The following is a 25441-nucleotide window of genomic DNA, read 5'->3' on the forward strand; positions in this document are numbered from 1 at the left end:
TCTACATGTGATTGGGTATTAAACCAACTAGCATCATGTATCAGCTCCACAAGATTACAGGAATTAGCTTGTTAATATAGTAGTTGGTAGTTAATATAGTAGTTAGTAGGGGCTGTAGTTTAATTCACTAGTTAGGATTCTAGGTCTTTTATTGCAAGTCTGCCTAGTTTAAACCACAAACCACATGCTAAGGCACAGCCACAGTGGCAGCGCCTTTGCCTAAACATCACCTGATGTGATGTTCCTGGCAAGCACAAGCCAGCCTGGACTCCTCAGCTACCAGGCAGTGATGCTCAAGGGCACTGTGCAGTGTGAGCTGGGTCACCCCTTCCTCACGGCATCCTCTCTTGTCCTATTCCTGCTTCCTGATGTGTTGTCTGATGCCTTGCTACTTTACAACCTGGAAACTGGTGGCAATACCTGGTAAAGTCCTAAAAGCTGCAAGGCAAACTCTTTCCTTGTTAAACTGTGGATTTGGCTGTCCTTCCCAAAGCACAGGTGACTCCCAAAGAACAAGTCAGGGGTCAGGGAAAACCATGAGGTCTAAAGAGGCTGGACTGTCAAACAGTCCCAAGGGCCTGCATGAAAGCAAGCATCTTTAAATAACACTAGGAATATTCTAGAAACCACAAACTAAGCTGGTGGAAGCCAAAGGTCCCAGTCACTGCCCTGCTGCCTGGGGCAGAAGCAATGCCCTCAGCCCTAGCTCCAGCCTCCAGCGGGCCAATGAGGCCTCCTCATGTGTTAGCTCTTATATGCATACAAAGACAAGGCGTTTTGAGGACCAAAAAACTTCACAAGTTCTATTGGACATACACTTTCTTTTTAAGAATGATGAAAAATTCTCCTATTTTTGAGCCATTCGTCAATTCTACAAAATTGCATGTAACATTATATTGTTAAATGATATACTTTTGTTAATACTTAATATTCTGCTAATTTGATTTTGAGCCGTAAATGTCACACATGCTATTTTGGGGGGTTAATGTTTTAGTACACTTTGCTTAAAAAATGTACATTTTAGAATATTTTTAGGAGTAAATTTAATGTACTGAAATAAATTTTTAAAAAGAAAAAAAACTTATGGTTTCTGTTAAGTGATTGATACTTATCCTCTGTCACCGTGATTATTTTGTTTACATTCAATGAAAGGAAACACTCACCTAAATTAGAGGTTAGTGAAAATAAAAATGTAAAATTTTTTATCATTCAAGTTCAGAGCACCTCTGAATCAAATCTCTCTTATCTACATTGAACCTATAGTTTGGAAGTTCTCTAACTAGACCTGGAAATTTGGAGCTAGGAAAGAACAGCAAAACCTGAGCTCCTGTGCACCACTTTCAGACTATTTCCTTACTTTTGAGGGCTTTCTTCTCAGCGTCAGAACACCTAAAAACTAAGTTTGAAATTTCTGGCTCCAGCATGGCTTCTCCCACAAGGTCTCCCTTGTCACTCCGGGGAAAAAAATCCCAGGCGAAAAAGGAAACACTCATATTGTAGAATTGTTACGGTTCAATGAGGCAATGGCAGCTTTGTACTTTGCACAGCACTATCAAAGTGTGTGCTACGAAGTCTTTAAGGACCCAGAAAGTATGCAGTTCCAGTGCCCAGGAGTTGGGCACGTGTAAGGACTCAATAAACCTTTGCACAATGAATGAAGTGTGCATTTTCAAGTAGACCCACAGCTTGGCACGAACAGGGAACCTCAGGCAAATGAGCCCGAGCACAGCCCGCACCTTTCTTCGCCTACAGGTAACAGTAATAGCCTTTCTCGCTCCACGCTGCGCGACATCCACAGCTTAAGCGCCCCTCTCCAGCCCGGGCAGCCCGGGTCGGCTCCGCGGCTGTCTCCCCGCTCGCCGCTTCCGGGCAGGTGGAGGGCGGCGGGGAGGGCCGAGCCCCGCCGAGCGGAGGGAGCGCGGGGCGCGCTGGCCGGGAAGGTGCCGCCGTCCGCGGCGGGCGCGAGGAGGGGCCGGGGGAAGGGCTGGGCGGGGCCGGCGTCCTCGTCACTTGATAAAACGCCTGCGAGTCTCCAGAGAACAACGGGCTCATTCAGGGTCCGGAGCCGCCGGCGAGGGTTAGCGGCCTGACGCGAGCGCGAGCGGTCCCGGGGGTGGGGCCGCGCGCAGTGGCGAGGGGAGGCGAAGGTGGCCGCGGCCGCAGCAGCGCGGCCAGCAGCCTCGGACCAGCCCGGGGCCGGGACCGGGACCGGGACTGGGAGCCGGCTCGGAGCGCGGGGCGGCCGCCGCAGGGCCCATGGCGGCCGCGGGGCAGCTGTGCCTGCTCTACCTGTCGGCGGTGCTCCTGCCTCGGCTCGGCGCAGCCTTCAACTTGGACACCCGCGAGGACAATGTGATCCGGAAATCTGGGGACCCCGGGAGCCTCTTCGGCTTCTCGCTGGCCATGCACTGGCAGCTGCACCCCGAGGACAAGCGGCTGTGAGTTTCCGACGCTTCCACACCCCCCCCCCCCCGCGCCGGCCAGATCCCTCCTAGGGGGACTCCGGCGCGCCCCGCTCCTGACCGCGCGCCCAGACCTCCGGCCCTGCCCGCCCTGCCCGCCCTAGCCCGGCGGACCCGGGGGAGCGGCGCCCACCGCCTGCGCTCAACTCTAGCCCAGCGCACGCCTCCCCCGCACCGCCCGGGAACGGGAGCCCCAGGGCCAACCCGGGGAGAGTTTACTTTTTTATTTATTTATTTTTTAATGACGTGCTTTCCACGGCCTCTCCCTCCGGGCGTGTTTTGCCAGGACCCCGGCAGGTGGCAAGCTTTGCCTCCAGAGCTTCACGTGTGTTTGGCCTGGGGTGGGATGTAGGGTCGCTGCTGCACTGCTGTCGGGGTGCTGGGAACGCTGTTCCAGACTTTCCCTAAAGTCACGTAACACCCCCTCTGCTCGTGCGCGCTGCCGAAGTTGGAAAACCACTTTTTGTCGTGTCTTATGTGACTTTCCCTGCAGGGCGCGTGCTTCTATAATAAATACTTTTACACGCGCCCCCCCCCCCCCGGCCCCCGGGTTGGAATTCACCGAGCACCTGTTTTTGCAGGATCAGATCAGCTGAAAAAGCATGTCTCTCTAGGTGGTGTGCCTGGTCCCCTGCCCAATCCCCTAGTCCTCTGGCGGCACCCGAGGCACGCTGGGCCCCCGCATTGGGCGGGCCCAGCCGAGGGGGGTAAAGCAAAATGTCCGATCTGAGCTGGGACTTGAAGAACAAGGTTCGGAAGTGACAACCCTCCACCGGCGCGGTGCTCCTCCCAGGAGAAAGTGCAGACCTGTGGGCGCTCAGTGCCTCTCCCTTTCTTTTAAAGTGTTTGGTTCCCACATGCTCAGACTCTTTAGATTGGAGAGGATATTCTGAAGCTTAGTCTTAATCGCAGTGCGGCTGCATTTTCGAACCGTGCTACCGAAAAACATTCTAACAACAAAAGATCCCAGGCCTTTAGTTGAACTCAGGTCCTTCTAAGACCAACAGACCGGAGAAAGCAAAGTGCACAGTAGAGAGGAGACTTTGTATTTAGGAGAGGCCAGCAGGATTTTGAAGCTAGAGGAAATTTAATTCAGCGATTAACAACTTTTTAATTTATGAATATTGTGGCCCCCTGAATCTAAGATTCACAGTCCTTTTTGTGTGATAACACCTGCTAGGTGAAGCACAGAAATTAGCTGGGGGTTGGGGGCAAGCAAGTGGTCTGAGTTTGCAGGCCTGGCTAGCTGCTTATACTCATTCCTTATCTCAAACAATCGTTAAGCCATAAATCTGGCATGAAAAGTGGTTTCTACTACCTCAGTTAATGGATGATGTTTAGTGCCTCGGAATACAGCACTGCGTGTAGATGTGCGTCCACCCACATGGAGGGTTTGAACTTGTTAGTATAGAAGTATTGGGAGCCAGCAGAGGGAATGCGTTCTCTGCACCAGAGGCCACCCGAGACAGTAGCTTCCTTGTATGTATACATTTCCAAGCAGACTTGTGAAGGGGAGTACAGTACTGGGGCAAGAGATGTCCTGGGGATGGAGCTCTGCTGTATGCCTTTAGCCAGTAATCTATCTTGAAGGTGAGCAGCCTGCCTGCTAGAACTTGTCGCTACTGCTGGGCTGCTCTGGTATTGGAGCTCTTACCCAAGGGCAAGAAAAGGCCTTGGGAGCTGATGCCTTCTAGAAAGGCCCTAAGAGGCTGACTGTGGGGAAAACTGGTCAGACCCTGGGATGGGGAAAGGCCCACCTTAAGGTACATGGGTCTTCCTCCAGAGCTCAGAGTTAGTGGCCACACTGGTTGGGGAGAGGCTGTGGTTTGTGTCCAGTGCTGACCCCCACCCTCTCATAAAGTATATTAGCTTCAGGAGTATCCCTGACTCTCCTGGGAGGGTCACATCTACTGTCACCTTTGATGACAGAGCCAGTGAGATTGAGACAACTTCTGGTCCAGTTTCCTAAACTCAGGAACAGCTAAACTGGGAATATTTCAGGAACTGGCAGGAGAGAGATCTGAACTCAAATTCTTTCTCAGCCATTTAGTCCTGTTCATTTACTTTGAGCTTTACTTTCTTTGCCTGTAAAATGAAACTATTGCTACTTAATAGGGTTGTTGATAGGATTAATAGCTAACATGCAAAATGCTCAGTGCCTACCTCCCATGGGTACTTACTAAGTGGTTGATGTTACTGTGGTGATGATAAATTTCAAAGCAGTAACTGTTCCTACTGTGTGTTAAGCTCTGCAAAGGTGTTTCAAACCAGCTGTGATTCTAAAACTACTAAGAGTAAAGCCAAAGATTATTGATGTTTGGGTAATGAATATCTTAAATTATCAAATTTATGAAACCTAAAGCAACTTAACTTTAATCTGTATTTTTTTTTTTTTTTTTTGGTACCAGGGATCAAACTGGGGTCCTTGCGCTTTTGAGGCAGGCGACGGAACCACTGCACTAAATCCCTGGCCCATAATCTGTATTGATTAGACTCATGAGAAAAGTAAATTTACTAAGCAAGTTACTTTGAGACTGGAGTAAAATCTCACAGGTGTATGGGAATATCAGATAAATGCACAATTAGAGAAAACCCACCATAGATTTTTATAGTTTGAATTTCTGCAATGCCATCTAAATAATAACAACTTTAATTCTAGTTAAGATTTTATAACAACAATACTGCATCTGAGAGCCCCAAAACACACTGGGTTTTCTAAAGTTTTGGGGACTATCAAATTGAACTAGAAACTATAAAACTCTACCGAGGTTTTTAGGCTATATGTTAAAGAATTTTCATACTCCGAAAGATGAGTAAGTGGTTAGGTGAATGACAGCTCAGAAACTTGAGGACATGGAGGTCTTTAATTTCTCCTCAGTAGGTAAGGTTGAGTCATCCCCAAAGGTGGAAGGTCTGTGGTGATGACTTCAGGGATCTTCATCCTGTGAATCATCATCCCTCACTTCTTCTGGGAAGAGGTGGGTAGGTCAGTGACCACAGGGCAGAACCTGGCAGGAGGAGGAGTCTAGTAGGGATGCTCACTGATTGCTCCCAGCCCTCATTTTCTTTGAGGGACACTCTCTCTGATCACCATGGTCTTCCAGAAACTTTCCAGGCCCACTGTCAATACTTTCCTAACTCTGTGATCTTTGCTCTTGGTTTTTCTCAGACTTAATGATGTTCCAGCTTTTAAGTCACGTTTTCTGAACTAGAGATCATGTTGTCCAGCTGCCTCCCAACGGAAGCTGAAAGTTGTGAGATGTCTTGTCCAAAGTCTCATAAGCAGAGTCTTAACAGAATCTGGATTTGAAGTTGGTATTTCTGACTCACAGTTATGCCATCTCTAAAGAAAAGTCAGAAATCTCCTTCAGACCTGGAGAAATTGGCAAGCATTTGAGTTTTGGAAATGTACCAGGTTGTGTTGGTTTGTTAAAGTGCTTCCCATATGGGTCAGGGCTATCTATATAAATATTGGTGCCTGGGCTCTCTTCCTTGTTGACTCTTATTTCACCTGGCAGTGGATCAAGTTCTGGGTCTGTCCTTCTGAAAAGGTCTGGTGAAGTGTGACTCACTAGCCAGGGATCAGAGCCATGTCCAGGATGTGTGCCTAAGTACCACTTCCTTGCATTCATTCACTCAGGGCTATCTTCCAGGAATTGCTGGGTCACTTTGGGTCCCAGGAGTGGAGAAAAAACCAAAATGTGCAAAATAGCTTAGAGGAGATGTAAGATTTTGTGAGAAAGTAGAAACAGACAAGTTTAATTTTAACACCGGCTGATGTCAGACCATCCAAGTAATGACAAAGTTGGAAGAAAAAGGTCAAAGTATATAGTATAAATAATTTATCAGGAAAGATAGGTTAAATGTTCATAGAATAGGTTCTCAATTACAAAGTAGTTATTCTATATTCTTAACTGTATAGATTATTTTATAGCAGCACACATAATATGGTAAGATTTAATGTAAATGTTCATCACCTAGAGAGTACTAGAAGTATGGAGCATGGTTGCCCAAGGATCTTGGCTCAGCGTGTTACAGTGGCCAATGTGGCCAAAGAATTCTTTGGCATTTTCAAGAAGAACAGTAGAAACAAAACAGAAAACACTGTCACAGGCTTAGGCGACAGGGCCAATTGTACCCGAAATACTGATTTGTGCTGAGTCAGCCCATATTAAGAAAGAATATAATCAACTCTCAAGAATCCATCCTGCCCTATGGCAACTTCTTCCTTTAAATGTTGATAGCACCTGTGTCTGATGTTTAACTATTATCCGTCATCTTCAGGGGATAATCTAGACTCTTCCACATGGATTAAAGGTTATATGAGGGCGGGGGCTCTTACACTCATTTTTTTGCCTGATAGCACCTAGCATGTGTCTTGCAAATACAATGGAGTCATATCATACACTCAATTTAACTTGTGAAATCAACTCTTCATGCTGAGGATAGAGGAGGGAGAAATCCCTGTATTCAACCCTTTGCTCTTGGCTCTGTTCAGGCATTGGTGCCTGCTGTCCCCAGGGAAAGGGAAGTTTTAGCTGTAATGCAGAAAACCATCCAAGAAATTAGTTCTTGGTTGTTGAGTTTAAGGAGTCAGGTCCTAGCTAAGGAATTTTTATGAGTGAATTTTTAATTACACCTAGCTTTTGCCCTGAAGGCAGACTTTAGAACCTAACCCCAGAAATACAAGTTGACCTGCGTCACAGTGGGTACTTCTGGATTTAAACCAACCAGCTAGAGAAGCATGGCTGTAGAATAGTGCTCCTGAAAGCAGGAGGGTCTAGTGGTCAATAGGAAGTAATCACGTGGGGACATTTGTAGATTGGTCATGGAAGGTCTAGTTATTCAAGGATAGTAAAGGAGTCTTGGAGACAGTTGACTCTTTAGGTGGAATGGTAGGGAGCCTGCTCATTCCTCCCAGTGGAGATCTGAAGAGCCATAGAATGGGGATCTTTTCTTTGTGTGACACTCCCACCAGCCTTTTGGGAGGATGTGGCAGAGTATTGCAGAAATGGACAGGGAACCAGCACCAGCCCCTATTGTCTGCCTTCTCCTTCTGGGTTTGGGTACAACTTAGATCAGATAACTATATCTGCAGTGAACCTATAGGTTCTTAAATATCTGGTCGTCAGGGTGACTACTTGACCTATTGCATCAATTTCTGTAAGTGTGATCCAAGATGCTGTTCTCAGGTTTGAGCTAGGCACACTTTCCTTTGCACAGTAGTCAGCACATGTTGTAGTGGGTAAGAAGAGTAGACCCAGGGTCAGCTGGGATCGAATTCAGTTTTGTCATTTGCTAGCCATGACTCTGCAGAACACCTAACCTCTCTATGCCTCCTTTCCCATCTGTAAAGCAAGGACAACCATCCCTTAGACTAGCTCTGGCCTGGAATTAGCACTTTGGGCTTTTAAAATAGATGTGGAAACTCAGGCTGTAAGAAGTGAAGTGGCCGTGGCATGTCAACCAGAGTTGGCCTTTAATCCATGACTTCCGTGCTTCCCAACTTGTGCAGTATGTGCACTTGCTCCTTTTGAATTGGACAGTAATAATATTTATGTGTTCATTTTCCCTGTCTTGGACTCATCAGTCACCATTTGTTAGAAAGTATATCTCAGAAGAACCACATCTTGTAGCCTTTTGTAGCTGCCAAGCAGTAAATAAACTCAGTGAGGCTTTGGTATTCAGAGGACATGAATGGGCAGATGGGGACACAGTCATGATAAGGTTCCCCGCCGGCCAGTGACTGCATGGGATTCCCTCGGAGGGTGGGCTAGATAGCCACAGGCTGGGCCAATTGGTAAGGAATACCAACTGATTGCAGGACTTCCCTGACCTCTGGCTCTGAAAGCACCCCACATCCCCATTCCTGGGAGGCTGGGTCATTCACACTCTACTAGGGCAGGGTTGATGATTTATTTTTCTTACCCTTTGTTTGGCCTTAATGTATGGTAGGAAGGAGCTTACATGGAAATGTGTCTGATTGTTGACAATGAAGCTGCCTAAACTCGGAAGATACATGGTGGAAGGGTGCAAATAGTATTTCCTTAGGGTTTACTCCTTAAACTGCCATTTAGAATTGCAAACAGCAACTTCTTGGAGCTAAATTAAGAGGCTGTTAATTAGTCCTGAAGGAGGCCAAGTAGATGGGTCCTTCACCAGATTTGATCTCTTTTCAGCTTAACAACAGAGTGCAATGACCACTGTCTAATCTACTATCTGGCTTTTCTGTATAGATAAACAAGGCAAGACAACTCCAAACCAGCATGCCAATCCTGAGGTTGGTGTGTTTGTAGAACATTACCTTTCCCCAGCCACCTCACTCTCTCCACCTCACTCTCTTACCGGATCCCAGGTTGGCTACCGCCATCCTTCATCAACCTCAAATTGGCAAAAGACTAGAAAAACTTTAAGTCTCTAAAACCAATTAAATGATAAAAAAGACTTTTGAATTGGGGTAGGAGTGGGGGACAAGTACCACTAAAAGCAAGTATGCAAAAGCAAAAAGTAACAAGGAGCCAGGTGTGCCTTCTTGCATGTTTATTTGTCTCCCAGCTAGATATTTTGCCTACCGTACAATCTGAAGCATGGTTTTTTTGGAAAGCTATGTCCAATATAGTATAAGAAAAACCTTTTAGAGAAACATGCTTTCTAAGCCTGAGAGTGTAGAAATAAAAATAAACCTTGGAATAATTTGGAAGGGACACATTAGTAAGTGCTACAAAGAATAAACAAAGCACAGGGTAATGCCTGTTTACAAAAGGTGTTTGCTCAGTGACATCCTTTTGAAAAGCACTTTTCATTTGTACAGTACTGAGGTTGTTTTGTTTGTTTGTGTGCCTGGGTGTCATGCAAATATGATAAACATTTCAGACGTGGAGGATGCCATGAGTGGTAAATCTCCTGACCAATTATCATACAATCTGAAGCTCAGTTTTTTGGAAAAGCCATGTCCGATACAGTATAAGAAAAACCTTTTAGAGAGACATGCTTTCTAACCCTGGGAGTATAGAAATAAAAATAAACCTTGGAATAATTTGAAAGCCTTGTGTGAACTTAAAAGTGCAGAGATGGGTCTGGATCCTGGGAGCCCATCAGGAGGCTCGAGGGCGGGAGACCTAGGGAAGGATGAAGGAGAGGTCTGAGGTCAGGAGGGAACTTTATAGGTCAGAGAAGTATTTTAATGCCAAGAATGTGGTACGGCCATTTCAGAGAAACCATATCATTGATAACATACCATATTAAATCAGTTTTGGGAGAAAAGTACTTTCTGGTGGTTCCATTGGATTTAGAGAAGCACGGGGCTGCTGCTGAGTAAGCGTTGGTAAAGGTTTGGAGAGGCAACATGGGGACCCTCTCTCAGGATGATCCCTTGAGGTAAACTCTGAGACCAGGGTTCCCTTCTCTAAAGTTTAGCAGCTGCCAGAAACTGAGCAGAGTTTTCAATATCTGAGGATAAGAAATTGGTGTCTGTAAGCTCATTATTTCTCTGTGTGCATATATATTGATTTATATGTGTTTTCTATTTCAATCTAAAAGACATAGGACATTTTACCCTTATATGAACATGAAAAAGAAGTAAAGACGGGCTGGGGATTTAGCTCAGTGGTGCCGCCGCCTGCCTCGAAAGCGCAAGGTCCCAAGTTTGATCCCTGGTACTGCAAAAAAGAAAAAACCCAAAAAACGAAGAAGTAAATACTTTGAAGGAAATGTGCCCCAAAAACCATGGCCAGCTCATTTTGGTTTTCCTATAGAAATTGTTCACTCAACAGATAACTTACTAAGAATTTGCTGGAAGTATAGCTGGGAACAAAACAGATGACATCCTTGCTTAGGTTCTGATGGGGGAGAGGAACAGTAAACAATAAACAGATGTATTATTTTAGACGGCAGTAAATGCTACAGGGACAAATGAGAAGCCTGGCATATCCTGGCTTAGATTTTAAATGGGTTCTCTCACTACTATGTTAAGGTCAACTGGATGAGAGCAAGGATAGAAGTAGAGAAATTCTTCATTTAATGACCAATTTCCATTCCTATGACTAGGTTGTTAAATGAAATGATCACCAAATGAGGAATTATACATAGCATGTACATTACAAGATTCCGAATAATGAAATTGTCAAAGGAAACTCCAACTTGATGACTTTGCTTTTATTTGCATAACTTCTACATCCAGTACTGTAGTATATAATAGAACATAAAACTACAAGTACTATACAGTACAATCAGCTAAAATTATAGTACTGTATAAACAAGGTGTACTACACCCCAAAAAAGACAACAACAAAGAAAGACATTGGGGCTCCATAAACAAGATACCAAAAAAAAAAGACAGGTTGTAAGTCCAAACAGCGCCCTTCAGTTGTAAGTCTGAACTGTTGTTAAACAGGTGGGTCATAAAATGAGGAATATCTGTTGTGATAGTAATTAGGAGGGTCCTGTAATAACATGTAAGAGATAGTGGTGGTTTGGACCCAGAAAGTTAGTGAACACATAAGAAGTGGTTAGATTCTGAATATATTTCGCAAGTAGAGTCAGCAGGATTTCTTGTGGACTAGACACCGTAAGAGGTGAGAGAGGCAGAGTGTAGAAAAGAATGTCTCCAAAGTTTTTAGTCTCAGTAGCTAGAAGGATAAAGCCGTATTGTGGTTTGGGGGAAGACCATGAGAAGGACATTTTTGGGGGAAGAGAAGGAGTCTTGGATCTGTTAGGTTTGAAGCGACTGGACCTGCCCATGGAGTTACTGATGGACAGTGAATGAGTGAATCTCAAGTTCAGGTGGCATAGTTTGGATCGAAGGTGCACATAGAGTCTTCTAGTTTATCTTTGGAATGATGAACTGAATCTGAATGAGCTTTCTTCTACATGTAGGTTTTAGGGAGACAGAGGAATGGCCAGTAAGGCAGCGGGAGGACCATGAGGACCTGTTTTATTGCTGTTCTGGAATCTACCTGGTGAAGATGTCTCAGACAGAGAGAGTGCTGGTTCTGTCGAGTCAGAGGACCTGAGAACTAATCGTGGGTTAGAGGTGGAGGCCCTTTGCAACCTTTGCAGAGCACTTGTGGAGGCACAGTGGGGCACTACCTGACTGGAGCGCGTTTGGGAAAGGTGAGGAGAAGAAGAATTGGAAACAAAGCAGGATTCTTGGGTTTGCTGTGCAGGGGTGCAGAACCAAGGGGCTGGAGGGGAAATGGGGTCAAGAGAGCTTTTATTTTGGTTTTGGTTTTTTAAGATGGGAGAAAATGACAGTGAACTGGTTTGTGGAGGATGATTCAGAAGAAAAGGAAAAATTACTGCAAGGAGGGCAGAATTGCAAGTGTGATGCCTGCCAGTTGGTGCGAGGACTCGCAGGTGGGAATAGCATCACTGGAGCACAGGTAGCTGAGCAGTCAGGAGAGAGGAAGGCAGAGCACACAGGTGCATGTGGGGGCAGGTGTCCTGGTGGGAGGATGTGAATTCCTTTTATTGCTGCTAATTTCTCAGTGAATAATTGTAGGTTATTAGCCGTAAATTATTCAGTACCAGTGTGGAAGTTTGCCTGGTAGGAGTTAGACCTTCATTCTAAAGGTTGATGGGTATGGATTTGAATCCCAGCTCCTTCCCCTTCTATTGATTTGATATTCCATTGACTTGTCCTCATCAGTAAAATGGAGATACTACTCACTGTACCTCAAGGGCTGTGAAGATTAAGTGTGTTGAGTAGAAAGCACTTATCTTAGTGCCTGGCACATCCAATAAGCATCAGTCTTTATTGTAGTGGGTTCCTTAAAGTAAAATATGATGTAGTTCCCTTACACCAGGGAAGTTTTGTAGCTCTCTCATCTTTACAATCTGGTGTGCAGCAGAGTTACCCTTTGGGGATCTGGTCAGAAGTTACAGTGGGGGACTGTAACTGGGGTTGAGGTGCAGTTCACAGGCACATGGGAACCATAACATTGTCTGATTGAGGAAAGGAAGGGGAAATACGGGACCCAGAAAGAGGAGGAGAAAATAGCGACACTGTAAAACTACTTGACACTTTCAGTTTTCCTAGGCTATAAGGGAGCCACACCTTTGTGTTCTGCTGGATTCTTAAAAGCCTCTTTTGAGGCATGGAGAGAGCTTTTCCCATGCAGCTTCAGGATTTGGTACTGTCTGCCCTGGTGCTGTCTGCATATCGTCAAGCAGAGTGGAAACAGGGTGTTGAATGGATGGAGAGAGCTTGAGGACTCTCAGGGCAGGAGAGGCCTCACTTGGTCTTCCCTGTGGCCAGGTTGATTGACTTTGCAATCCTGTTCAGTTTCCCCAGCATTCGCAGCATTCCTTTTTATTATTGTTATTTTTTCATACGGGGGATCGAACTTGGGTCCTTCTGCTTGCGAGGCAGGCGGCGGAACCACTGAGCTAAATCCCTGGCCCAACATTTCTTGAATAAATACAACACATGGCCTTGTCAGGGGTGTGGAAATGAGGGAAAAATCAGCATTTTGGGTTCTAAAGTACTGTCAGTTTTCAGTCTCTTCATTCAGGATAAGCAGTACAGGCCTCAGTGGGTCTGAAAGGAAATATCTTTTGAAGTTATGCAAGAGTATGAAATACTGGAGTGTTAGATAGCATCCATCCCCTGGGGCATAAGGTGACATGATAGTGTAGTGTTTTGTGGGTTGTTGTTGTTGTTTTTTTTTAATAAGACTCCACATTGTAGTGCTGGAGAAGGTATCTAAGATTTTAATGTGAAACGAGGTTTTAAAGACATTTCAAGCTATTGGTGGTGGCTTTGTGCTGTGCCTCCATACACATTCTCCTGCTTTCATGAAAATGTTCAAGAAGCACTGATCAGTCCAACCTAACTTCTATACAAGGGAGACCCAGAATTGTCAAGGGACAGCAAGTTAGTGGCAATATGGACCTAGCTAATTCCCAGCTCACCTAATGCTCTGCCATATACATCTACCTTTTTGTGAAGTAGCCCATTCTTGGATTAAACTGAGGCCTCATTACCTTGCCGTTAATATAGTAGAATCTTCGTTTTTAAATATTTCTCACATAATGGCCTAGGATACAGAGCAAATATAGAGGCACTGTGGTCCTTTCCCTGGCAGTTGAGACCCTTGAAATGACCATGACACTTATTTTCAGCTGAATCTCAGAATTCCGTTGAGTGGACAGTGGTCATCAGGCTCTACTTAGGTTGGGTATTTATTTGCTTATAAGACACCTATTTGTCCTCCTGGCCTAGATGAGTCCCTTGCATAGGGAAAACAGTCTATAAATGTTTGCTTGATGGGTTTAATCACTGTGATCTTCTTAGGAGCTAGGCTGACTTCTTCCTCTTTTGGTTCAAATCTAGTACACAGAAATTGATACTTGAGGCAGTTGTAGAACTCTTTGCATTGACTTATAAGGTCAGTACATTAGAGACTTCTAGAGAATTGGAACAGGGTTGACCATTTTTAAAGAATAAACCTTTACACTTTGTTACTTAAAAAAACCAAACAATGTAGTAAAATACACCTAACATAAATTTATCATGTTAACCTCTTCTAAGTGTGCAGTTCAGTGGCTTTAAGTATATTCACATTGTTGTGAACACCCCAGTGCTTAAGCTTGTTCTTCAGGGCACAGGAATAATGACAAGCATAAGACATTAGCAAGCTAAACTTTAACTCATGACAGAATTGTGCCAACTCACCTGGTACAACTGTGTTCTAATGTAGACTAGTGGCCACGGAGTTGAGTTTAACAAATTTAGACAGACATTGTAATTCAGTCTTGTAACTCAGCATGTGCTTTTCCTACTGATGAAGGACTGCTGTTTAGTTGAATTCAGCAGTTGTGTACCTGTGGGTCTTTCACTAGCATCCTTTGAGAAACCAAAGTAGTTTGTCTTAACAACTTTTTAATGGTGTTGAAGAGAAAATGGTAATAGATAAAAAGCCTGGCCACATTAGCTTATTTCTTCTTTCTCTACTTCTGAACTCTTGGTAGCTTTAAAGTGAAACAGAATGACTGTAGTCACTCACTGCAGGCTGGGCTCCATAGGACAATGGCACATTCAGGGGTCGAAGTTCGAAAGGAAGTGTCTGTTTGCTCAGGCAGCACCAGTTCTGGGAACAGCTGTCCGCTGTAGTAAGGCCATCTCAGCTTGTCTGCCTAATATTCCTTGTTCATTAGCCCCACCCACACTGCTTCCTTAGAGCCATGTTAATCTGTTACCTGGGAGCAGCTTTATATATATTTATTCTTTGTCTGTCCCTCATATTAGTGATCCTCCAAGACTGCGTTCATGTTTGCCCAGATCCTGTTGGGACGAGTTTAGTAAAATCTTTTTGTTCTTGTGTTTTCACAAGGAAGCTTCTAATAAACTGTCTGGGAACTGTCAGAATAGAAGCTTACTGAGGGCTCTGAATTGTAAAGGCCTCTCAAGACAGGGAGCTGGGTCTGATTTATCTGTGCTCACTTAGAATCCTAAAGTGGAGCCTGACACTTGTCACTCCTCAAGAAAAAAGTGTGATTTAAAAGAAATATGAACCCCAGGTGTAAGGCATAGTAATGCATTTGAAACCTTTTACTACCTGCAGAAGTTGCGAGGGAAGCCAAGGAATAGTCTAGAAAGGTGAACCATCCCTCCCTTTTATAGTTCACAAAATGGAGGTCCAGGATTTGTTGTAGTCATGTGGCCAGCTCCTGACAGATGTTCCCACAGTCACCTTCATGTCCAGAGTTGTTTCTACTTTGTTACCCACTTGGGCCCCTGCTGCACCCTCACTCCCCAAACAGGGGTCCACCTAGCCACTGCATCTACTTTTTATGAAATGTCTCTAGGACATTTCATTAAACATCTGTCCAAGTTCCATCAAACTTCTCTAACTCCCTCTTTTCCCAGAGAGTTGCAGAAACGATAAGTACTTCTGAGTTAGAAACCTCAGCCTGACAAGGCCAGCCCCAAATCCAGAAGCCCCAAATCCAGAGTCTTCCCCTATTGGTCACCACCCATTCTGTTACCTTTCGGAACAAGGAGTACTGGCTCCTCCACACCTCTCATTCACTGCTTTAGATTAGATCAAAGGTGAGGTTCCTGACTCAGGCCTTGACTCACTCAGTGCTACACCAGCTCCTCCCAAGAAATGGTTGCTGCAGGCAAGTTCTGCATTGTTCACCACATCCTAGACTAAGGTATTAAGGCCCCCTGAGGCTGTTTGTAAACTGTGCTTTGCTTTAACTCTGACTATTCAGACTTGCCTGACCTAGAGGATTCAGTCCCTTCTAAAAGGAGGAGGATCTGAGGGAGGAGGAGTTTGGGTTTGATATTTTTCCATGGCTGAGGTGTTCCCCAGGATGCTGTCAGTGCGGTGGACTTTGTAGAGTTCCTCTCACCGATGCCTTTACATTTTTACTTTATTTGACCACGGTACTCTGCTGGAAAATTTGTCTAATGCTTTTAGCTGTTTGCGTTTTCTTTCTTTAATATTTTTCAACCTCCACTTAACATGTGCACTTTATTGTTAGCACAGTGCCTGGTGCACAGTAAGTGTGGGTTTATGTGTTTGGGTGGGTTGTCATGCCTCTGGAACAGGCTGTAAAAATCAATCTGGCTTGTTTGCCTGCAACTGTCTGCATAACGATAGCATGTGTGAACTTGTTTATGTAATTATAAGGTTTATTTTCTGACTTCTGGCCACTGACTTTTACCTCCATGTCTATGTCATTTGCTTTACAAGACTTTCAGTGACTCTATTGTCTACTGACTGACACCATTTTTTAAATTACATTAAAATTTTTTTGAATAGGTAACACAGTTGCATGGTACAAATAGGAAAACTGCAGAGTTGTGGCGTGAAAGTCACACTCTCATGCATTGCCTGGAGGCCACCAGTGTTTTACCAGTTTGTTGTGAACCCTTCTTGAGGTACCTGCTGTGGCTTAGATGTGGTTTGTCCTCCAGAAATTCATGTGCTAAAGGCTCTGTGGTGATACTGAAAGATGGTGGGACTTTTTTTTTTTGGTCCGGGGGATGGAACTCGGGCCCTTTACACTTGCGAAGCAGGTGGTGGAATCACTGAGCTAAATCCTCGTGGGACTGTTAAGAGGTGGCCTAATGGGAAGTCCTTGGGTCATTGGGGGCATACCCTTGGAAGGGATTAGTAGAGTACTTGAGGGACCCCAGTTAGATCCCTTGAAAGTGAGTTGTTAAAAAAGCAGTGAGCCAGGGCCGGGGATTTATCTCAGTGGTTCCGCCACCTGCCTCCAAAGCACAAAGTCCCGAGTTCGATCCTCAGTACCAAAACAAAAACAAAAACAAAAACAATATGCCGAGGATTTAGCTCAGTGGTTCCAGTGCCTGCCTCGCAAGCGCCGGGACCCAAGTTCGATCCCCGGTACCAAAAAAAAACCACACACACACAAAAAAAACCAGTGAACCTGACTCCGAGCCTGGGTATCTTCCCTTCTCACCAGGTGACCTCTGCATGGGCTCTGGCAATCAGGCTGCCATTAGTCAGGAGTCTCCTCAAAGCTGAAATGATTAGGCTGCCCAGGCTTGGAATTCCAGCCTCCAACTCTGAGCTAAATCCTTTTTTTAAAAAAATGAGTACCCAGCTTCAAGTATTTTGTTGTAGCAACAGCAAATGGACTGGTAGAGTACCTATTTATAAGCAAATATATACACATTTTTACATGCATAGTAGCATGCCAGTATGTTCTGTATCTTGCTTGTTTTCTCTTGACACATTTTAGAGCTTGTTCCATACTGTAATAGCCCAGTTTTTTAAATGTCTGCAGAGTATTCAATTTTAAAGATGAACCATGATTTATTTAACTAGTCTTGATCGATGTTCAGGTAATTTCTAATCCTTAGCTGTTAAAAGCAGTGCTGCAGTGAAGAACTTTGTACCTCCCTCACTTCATCTTAAGTGGCTGATCACTTCCTTGTTCAGGGGCCAGTGTTGTTTTAATGAGGAAGGCTGATTCTGTAGGAGTGGTTGCCCTCGGTCCTCCCTATCACAAACTGTGTCCTATCCAGCTGATATTCCACAGGCCACTCTACCAGTTGGGTTGGTAGAACCTTTTCAACAACTAGGGCCAACAGCCTTGTGCCCAAGCTGTTCAATGCCTGATGGCTATGGCATTTGTGCAGTGTTGAATTTAGAATGCCCGCGGGAATGTGTACGATCATGTGTAGTGCTTCATCAGCGTGTTCGTGTTTACAGAGTTCTTTGACGTTATTTCATTTGGTTCTTGTAAAACCCTATGAGAAAATTCAGATAGAATTGTTTCTGGTAACTCATATTGATACTGTGCTGATGGGGGTTAACAGTTACAACTTGAATCTGTCAAGACTTGTAACCCTTTTGGTATTTCTGATTGGGATTTTGGCCTACCAGTCCATTATGGGACTGAAAAGAAGGTGTAAGCTCTCTGGAGATAGTAGCTGCTGTAAGTGTGTACTGTGTTATCCCAATAATAACAGCCCCAAGGAGAACTAATCCAGAGTATACACTCAAGTAGTACTACTGCCTAAAGTGGAAATAGATCCGTTCTGGGTGGTAAGTAGCTTTGCCCCAAACTGCTTGAGTAATCCACTGCCATGGCAACCCTTCCTATAGGAACCTCTGTACCCTACTTTGTAGTTTTTTCCAACAACCCAGCAACTAAAGGGGAAATTTTCTGTGACAGGAAGGACCCTCTGGGCACAGGTCCAGTGCTACACCACCTCTGTGCTGAGTCATTGGTTCCTGAGCCATATTGGTTCTTAAGTATTTTTTACCTATGAAAGTGCAGGGATAGAGTAGTAAGCAATAGATGTTTAGCTGTATAACTTGGTTTCCATAAATATTCATATATAATGAAAAAAATTACATTCTCTTTTTGTTCACAATATCCTATTTATAAATCTAGCTTTAAAAACAAAACCTGAAAGACCTCTTTGGCTTTGCTTTTTGCTTTGTTTTTCCCTTCCTGGTTTAGAAAAGTCTGAGGGTTGGAGACCCAGGACTCACTCTAGTTGCTCCACCATTGGAGACTGGAGCCTTAGCACATGGTCCGAGATGACAGCACCTACATCCTAGGCAGGTGAGGAAAGGAACAGAGAATACGGAGCCAAAGGCACATGTACACCACCATTTAAGGAAGAGTCTTAGGAGCCGGCATGTGGTTCTTCTTCATGTGTCCCATTCAGCAGGACTGAGTTGTGTGGCATATCCAGCTGGAAGGGAGAGCTGCTATGAAAAGTCCTTATTCACAGTGGCCCTATGCCCAGATGAAAAATCTTTTACTGTAGAAAAAGGAGGGAACTGATATTGGGCAACAGCCAGCAGTACTGGCACAGCTGCCAAGTCTGTTGTTTTAGTTACCTCATTAGAAAATAAACCATGTGATCATATGAATTTCCTTTTCAAAACACTGAAAAATTTGAATTTCCTAAGCTATCGTAATAGTAGAATGGATGTGGCAACCAACCAGGTGTAAGCTCGTTATATATGTCTTTTGTCTTCCTGGTTTTCATTAAAAATATTTTACTGGAAAACAATGAAAATTGAAAAGTTACTTTTTCCTTTATAAAGCAGCCGTGAGATACCTCATAACAGCTGTTAAGAAATGAGATTTTTTTCTTAATATCTGATAATATCAATGCTTATATACTTGGCATATAACAAGTTGCTCGGTCACTACATACTTATCTATAAAGTTATTGTAAATGATGACTACCAAGCAATGTAAGAAGGTCAAAGGTGGGAAGATGGACTCCTCATAGTTCACAGTATACAGCTTCGTAAGACTGGGTTCCTGGAAGGGAGACTCACTAGAGATTGGACTTCTGTGAAAGACAAATGTGAATTAGCTACCCAGAAGCCAGGTATCTGGTAATTCAGAAGCACTGAAAATGAAAAAAATGCCACATTGATAAGATTTGGCAGCTACTTTTGAAACTGAACAAACAGGGTTGCTTGGAGGCAGTCATCGGAACCTGGGACTTAGCTTTTTTCTTTTCCTATTGTGGTAGCCAGCAGTGTTTTTATTGTAATCCTCTGAGTGATATCTTACCAATATGGGTTACTTGGTCAGCTGAAAAACCCTTTGTGGCTAATAATTTTATTTTTTAAATAAACTGGTTATGGATTTATACCTGTACTTTGTAAATTCTCACCAAAGTGGAATTCTTGGCCATTTTAAATATACGGCAGCGGCTACTGTGATTTTTTTTTTTTTTCATTGTTGGTGCTCATGGAATTGAGATGAAATTCTTATTGTTGGCAGATAAGAAGCAAGGGTTGGTGAACCAAAGTCACACTGAAAATCAATTCTAGGACCAGAATTCCTTCCCCATCTCCTGACCACTCACGTTGGCGTTCCATGCCAGTAGCTGAAATTGATGGCACTGATTTCACTTATTTCCCCTTGAGTACATGGTAAAGAGTTCTGAGCTGGAGCTTTTGAATGCTGTGGATAATAAAAACAGGTTCTACCCTAGATGCTCCTTTGTGCACAGCTCTGCTGTTAGTCAGAGACACACCTAAAGGAAAGAGCACCAGTGGGTAAGAACTCAAACCCTCACGTGCAAACGTCACACGCCTTGCATAGTCACTGGAACCTGGGTTTAGTTCCAGCATGCTCATGGAGACGGGAAAAAAGCTCTTTTGAAACTTGGGGAAGGCGGGGCAAAATCATTGGTCTTGTGATCCAGTTATAGGTAACAAATAATTCTTTGGGCTCTGGTGGCACAGATCATAAAGCACTTAATAGACCTTAATTATAACTAACCTCTTATAAATAAATGGTTTTTTTAAAGTGGTTAATCTAGATGCTTTAGTGATTCTGTGAGGCCATGCAGAAAGGAGACTTGAGTGATATAGTGGCTCAAGTAAGATCTGGGAGTCTGAAAGTGCTGGGGACAACTTCAGTGTTGTCATTTACCAGCTGTGTGACCCTGGGCAAGTTACTTGTCCTCTCCGAACTTGAGTCTACATTTGTGGCATGTAGTTTGGTGACGATGGTGTCTGCTTAATGAACTTGTAGCCGAGTGCCTTGTATATTACAAGAGCACAGGAGATGATAGCTGTTAGTGGATTATTATTAATAGCTTGTTTGCCCTAATTTTCAGGTAGGGTGTTTTTCTTGGTGATTTCTTGGATAGTTACTAGAAATCTAGTTTTCCTATGTGAGGGTGTAGTTCACAGACATGAGAGCCTCAGCTTTATAATCAACTTTCTGTGCAAACATGAAAACTCCATGCCAGGAGGTGAACGTTTTTGCTCCACTGTGAGTTTTAGCTTGGACATTCCCAACTGGATCAACCAGTTAGTGTAGTTAGATACTTTCGTTTTTCTTGGCAAACACCCTTGAGATTATGAAAATGGGCCCAGATTCCTGCCCTCAAGGCGTTTGTAGCTTGGTTGAGTGGAGGTGGGAGAAATCCTTGACAGCGGAGTTTCCCTTGAAGAGGGTAGAACTTGAATGGTGGGGGTGTTGATCGCAGATTCTAAGGTAAAGCCTGGAGCTGGAGCCAAGAAGTGGCTGGGGGAAAGCTCCTGTGAGGAGGGTTGGGGTGAACAGAGGCCCTGTTGCTGTGGTGCACTTGGAAAGTGAGGGGTAGGGGCGGCTTGGGGTGATGAGTGGTTCCCAAGTGTACAGTGGGAAGGGCATGGGGCTGGAAGAGCAGTGAATGTCTGGGCCTCGGGTTCTTCTCCAAAATGGAGATACCCCCGCCCCCAGCTGCTGAGACAGGTTCGAAAAAAGTATATGTGAAGGACTTTGTAATTATAGATGTCTTACAAATGTGAGGAGTTAGTGCACTACATACATACTCACGTTTGCTGCCTCCTTCACCAAGAAAAATACTGGGATGCATGAGGAGCGTCTACCTAGGGTCGCGGTCATACTATTTACTGAATGTCAAGCATGTGCTGGGTGCCACTGTGGATGCTGTACTCGGGGGACAGCAGTCTCTGTATCCACGGAGTTAGGGAGGGTCAGTTGAGTAGCATCATCTTTGGTACAGAGATAATTCAGTAGGGTGGATGTGGGAGAGCGTTTAGCTCACAGAAAAGCCTCTCTGAAGAGGGGCACAGGTGAGTTACCACAAAGGGAGGTGAAGGCCCATGTGGAGACAAGGCAAGAGTGCTCTGAGCCAGGGAAGCAATTGCAAAGACTCTGATGGAAGGGAGATTGGTGTAAAGGACAGAAAGAAGGGGCCCATGGCAGGGCCACACACCTGAGACTGTGAGGCAGGAGAGGCAGGTGAGGGGGATTTTTCTCTCAGTGTCTGTGCGGAGCCACAGGAGTGCTGTGAGCAGAGCGGGGCTCTGATGTGATTTTACATGTAGGAAGAACAGCAGTTACTCCACGGAAGATGGGCTGGGCTGGAACAAGAGTGCAGGCTGGTAAATCAGACGATTCTGCAGCTGTCCACTGTGACCGAATGGTGACTGGCACTTGGTTTAGCAAAGGAGTCACTGTCAAGTGATTGGATCTAGAGTAAAATGTACAGGTAGAGCCCATGGGGATACACTGACGCAGATGAGACAAAAGGGAGGAATTTGACTTTCTGGGGATATCCAGGTGTAGATAGTGTACATTTGTCAGGACAGGAAAAGCCAGTGGGAGGTCTGGCTGGGGGAGAAGCTGAGCTCTGTCCTGAACATATTAGCAGTAGGATGCTACATGATCTGTGGCAGGCTATTGGGTATCTGAGTTTGGAGTTCAGAGGAGACGTTTGGGCTGAAAAGAGATATGTTGAGGGTCATCCGTGAGTAGCTGTTTCCAGACACAGAATGAGGCTAGGAGAAGGTCTAGGATCAGATGTTAAAGGGGCAGCCCGCCAGGGTGAGAGTAAAACTGGCAAGCGTGGGCTGACATACTTGTCCAGTCTTGTTCCTAACTGGCCTAAAAGGAACCAGATACAGGCAGCCACAGAGGCAGGCCCTCAGATCCCTTGCCTCCTCGGTAAGGGAAGTGAGTCCACAGTGTAGATCTGTTCTGTGGGGCGCAACAGGAGTGATTGGATTGGACACAGAGTCTAACTTGAAGGATACACAGGTAATAGGGCACTTTGCCTTAGAGAGGAGGAGGAAGGCCAGGCAGGGCGCTGTCTGCTTTGAACAGTGCAGCAGTGTGTTGGCTGCTCACTCTCACTGCCTATCTGAACAGGTCCGTGACCGACCCGTTAGATTTTGTGTTTTACCCTCAGAGTGGCCCCTTGGCTGCTCTGTGCTGCAGCATACTGCTAAAGTCTAACATTTTCCAATCCTAAAATTAGACACCAGTACAGTGACCCACCCTTCCCACCATCCCTCATAGTTTGGAAATCATGTGGTACTTAAAGACGTGTGTGTGTGTGTGTGTGTGTGTGTGTGTGTGTGTGTGTGTTATCTTGTCTGTGGCCTTTCCTCCCTGCATTTTTACCTGGGTGACTTTACATATGAAGATCACAAAGGAATTGGACTCTGGGGGATTCTACTTCAATGTAGTTTGAAATTTGATGCAGAAAGAGGTAGACTGAACTCAAGTTTCCTTGTCCAGCTTTCCTTGACCTTTCAGTTCTTCCATGCAGGTGGTTAATTGGTAAGACTGACAGAGGTCTCAAACACTGTCTCCTAGTTGGCTGTGGAACCTGTGTGGGTCCTCTCTGAGCCTTTGTCCCTGTTCCTGTAAAATTTGGAGTTTGGGTGAGACCCAGCTGGGCTCCTTGAGTTCCTTCAGGTAGAGGGACCAGTGGGGTTTGATGGGCAGCAAGTCTGCCAGAGAAGCCAAGACCGGGTCACAGGACACACAGCAACAGCTCACATTGAGGGAGGGAGGGGTTGGGTGCTAGGCAGGTGTTCTTTGAGAATCTGTAGAATGAGAAGCGCAGACGAAGAGGTGGTGGACAGGCACACCAGGTGTTGTTGGCTCCAGTGGGGTCTAGGTGGGCCACAGAGGAGGTGGTGCTGGCTGCAAGGCTGCGCTGTTACAGGTTGGCTTGAGATGGCATCCTGCTGTGTTTTCTGGCCTGTAATTTGCCATGTGAGAACATTAGTGCTGTTAGTGCTGCCAGTGTAAAACCAGAATCAAAGTGGGTGTGGTGGCGCATGCCTGTGAGGCAGGAGGATCACAAGTTCGAGCCGACCCTGGGCAAATTAGCGACTTAGCCAAGACCCTCTCTCAAAATAAAAAATAAAAGGGGAGGAAGGTCCTGGGAGAGGACCTGAGTTCAATCCTCAGCACCTTTAAAAACAAAAACAGAATCAAAGTTCAAGGTTTATTTGACAAGTTGGCATGTCTTAAACTTTCTCTTAAGACCCCTCTCCTGAGCTCATTTCGGTGTTTGTTATAGGAAGGGGGTGGTGAGTTATAGTTAAGGGTATCTGTCTTTGGAAAGCTCTCTGCCCCTCTCTGGGGCTCACTGCTGCCAAGCCAGAGGCTTACTTCTTTGTGTCTCTTTAAAATGCATTAACACATTCATGATAGGGCCATAATTCTTTTTTCCCATTAAGTTTATTGGTACATTTTAGGTATAAAATACAGTTACATTCATCATTGGGATCTTGTACCATTACATGAGTCTCTTGGTTCTTTTTTTTCCCCCTTCCCTTGCCCTCCCTTCACCCCCTCCTCCCTTCCCTATTTGCAAAGACTTTGTTTCCATTTTTTTCCTTTTCTCATATTTTTTCTTTTCCCTTTTTTCCTTTCCCCTACCCCTCCCACTTCCCTGCACCTTTAGACCTTTTCTTCCTGTTACACAGTATCAATTATACATTTTTAAAATTATAATATCAAGATCTAGAAGACATTACCACAGATTTTACAGAACTTAAAAGGATATAGAAAGCATTTTACAAAAATCTTTTTTGAAATAAATTTGACCACTTCTAAGAAGTACCTTGGAAGACAAATTAATAAAACTAACTCTGGAGGAAATATAAAATTTGAATAGCACCTATTAAAGAAAGTATATTCCTTAGGGGATGGGGATTTAGCTCAGTGGTTTTGCCGCCTGCTGCGCAAGTGCAAGGACCCGAGTTCAATCTCCGGTACCAAAAAAAAAAAAGTATATTTCTAGCTTGAAAACCTACCTATTTGACAACAGCAGGCTCATATACATTTTAACTGATAAATTATATCAAACATTTAAAGCAGAAAAAAGAAGGAACACTTCTCTCATTTTAGGAAATCAACATTGTGCTAATCCTAAAACTGGATAAAGATGATAGAAAAAAAAGTATGAACATAGATAGAAATTTGTTTAACAAAACAAAGTATTAGAAGTCAGATCTGGCAGTATGTAGAAAGTGGTTTTATTATAGGGATGGCAGTGTTGGTTCAGCTTTGGAAAATCCACCCCCAAAAGTCATCATTTTAACAGAGGAAAGGAAAAAGCCATATGATCCTGTCAGTAGTTGCAGAAAAAGTATTGGCCTAAATTCTACAGCTATTCATGGTAAAAGCTATCAGGAGACTAGAAGTAGAACAGAACCTTTTCAATGGATAAGCCATGTACTCCATACTTCCAGCAAAAATGCCTTATATGAATGGAGAAGATACAATGCTTTCTCCCTAAGGTGGGGAAAAGGGCAGATATGCCTACTCTTCATCTGTCCATTAAACTTTGAAACATAGGCCCAAACCAAAATAGTCTGGCAATAAAATGACACAATTAGGATAAGATTGGCAAGGTAGAAGTAAAATCTTTATATGTAGATGAAATGATCATTTACAGAGAAAATACTAAAAAATCTCTAGGAGCCCCTAGAACTTATATTTGAATTTAGCAGGAGTAGAAAACACAAGGTAGGGCCAGGGATTTAGCTCAGTGGTTCCGCCGCCTGCCTCGCAAGCACAAGGACCTGAGTTCAATCCCCGGTACCAAAAAAAAAACACAAAAAAACCACAAGGTATATATAAAAATTCAGGTCTGTGTATACTTGCTATAAATGAAGAATTGGATATTGAAATATAAAAGTTATGTAGGAGTACAAGGACTTAGAAGAGTAAAAAGAAAAAAAAAAAAACGGTGTTGGAAG

The 25441-nt window shown here is 44.4% G+C and overlaps 1 protein-coding gene across 3 annotated transcripts in view; it reads left to right on the plus strand.

The window, feature by feature from the left end:
- Window positions 1-2085: 2085 nt before the first annotated feature.
- Itga6 (integrin subunit alpha 6) overlaps window positions 2086-25441 on the plus strand; it is an 81932-nt gene continuing 58576 nt past the window's right edge. For 2 of the 3 annotated variants that reach the window (XM_087200339.1, XM_013076962.3), the window contains exon 1: window positions 2120-2438. In XM_087200339.1, the coding sequence (XP_087056465.1) occupies window positions 2257-2438 (182 nt within the window). In that variant the 5' untranslated portion in view covers window positions 2120-2256. Of the gene's footprint in view, window positions 2439-25441 lie in introns of all 3 variants that reach the window. The other variant, XM_004857678.4, reaches the window with a different exon arrangement.

The sequence above is a fragment of the Heterocephalus glaber genome, unplaced genomic scaffold (genome assembly GCF_053883595.1).
Source record: "Heterocephalus glaber isolate CG9 unplaced genomic scaffold, H.glaber_assembly_v1.0 deba00000347, whole genome shotgun sequence".
NCBI classification, from domain to species: domain Eukaryota; kingdom Metazoa; phylum Chordata; class Mammalia; order Rodentia; family Bathyergidae; genus Heterocephalus; species Heterocephalus glaber.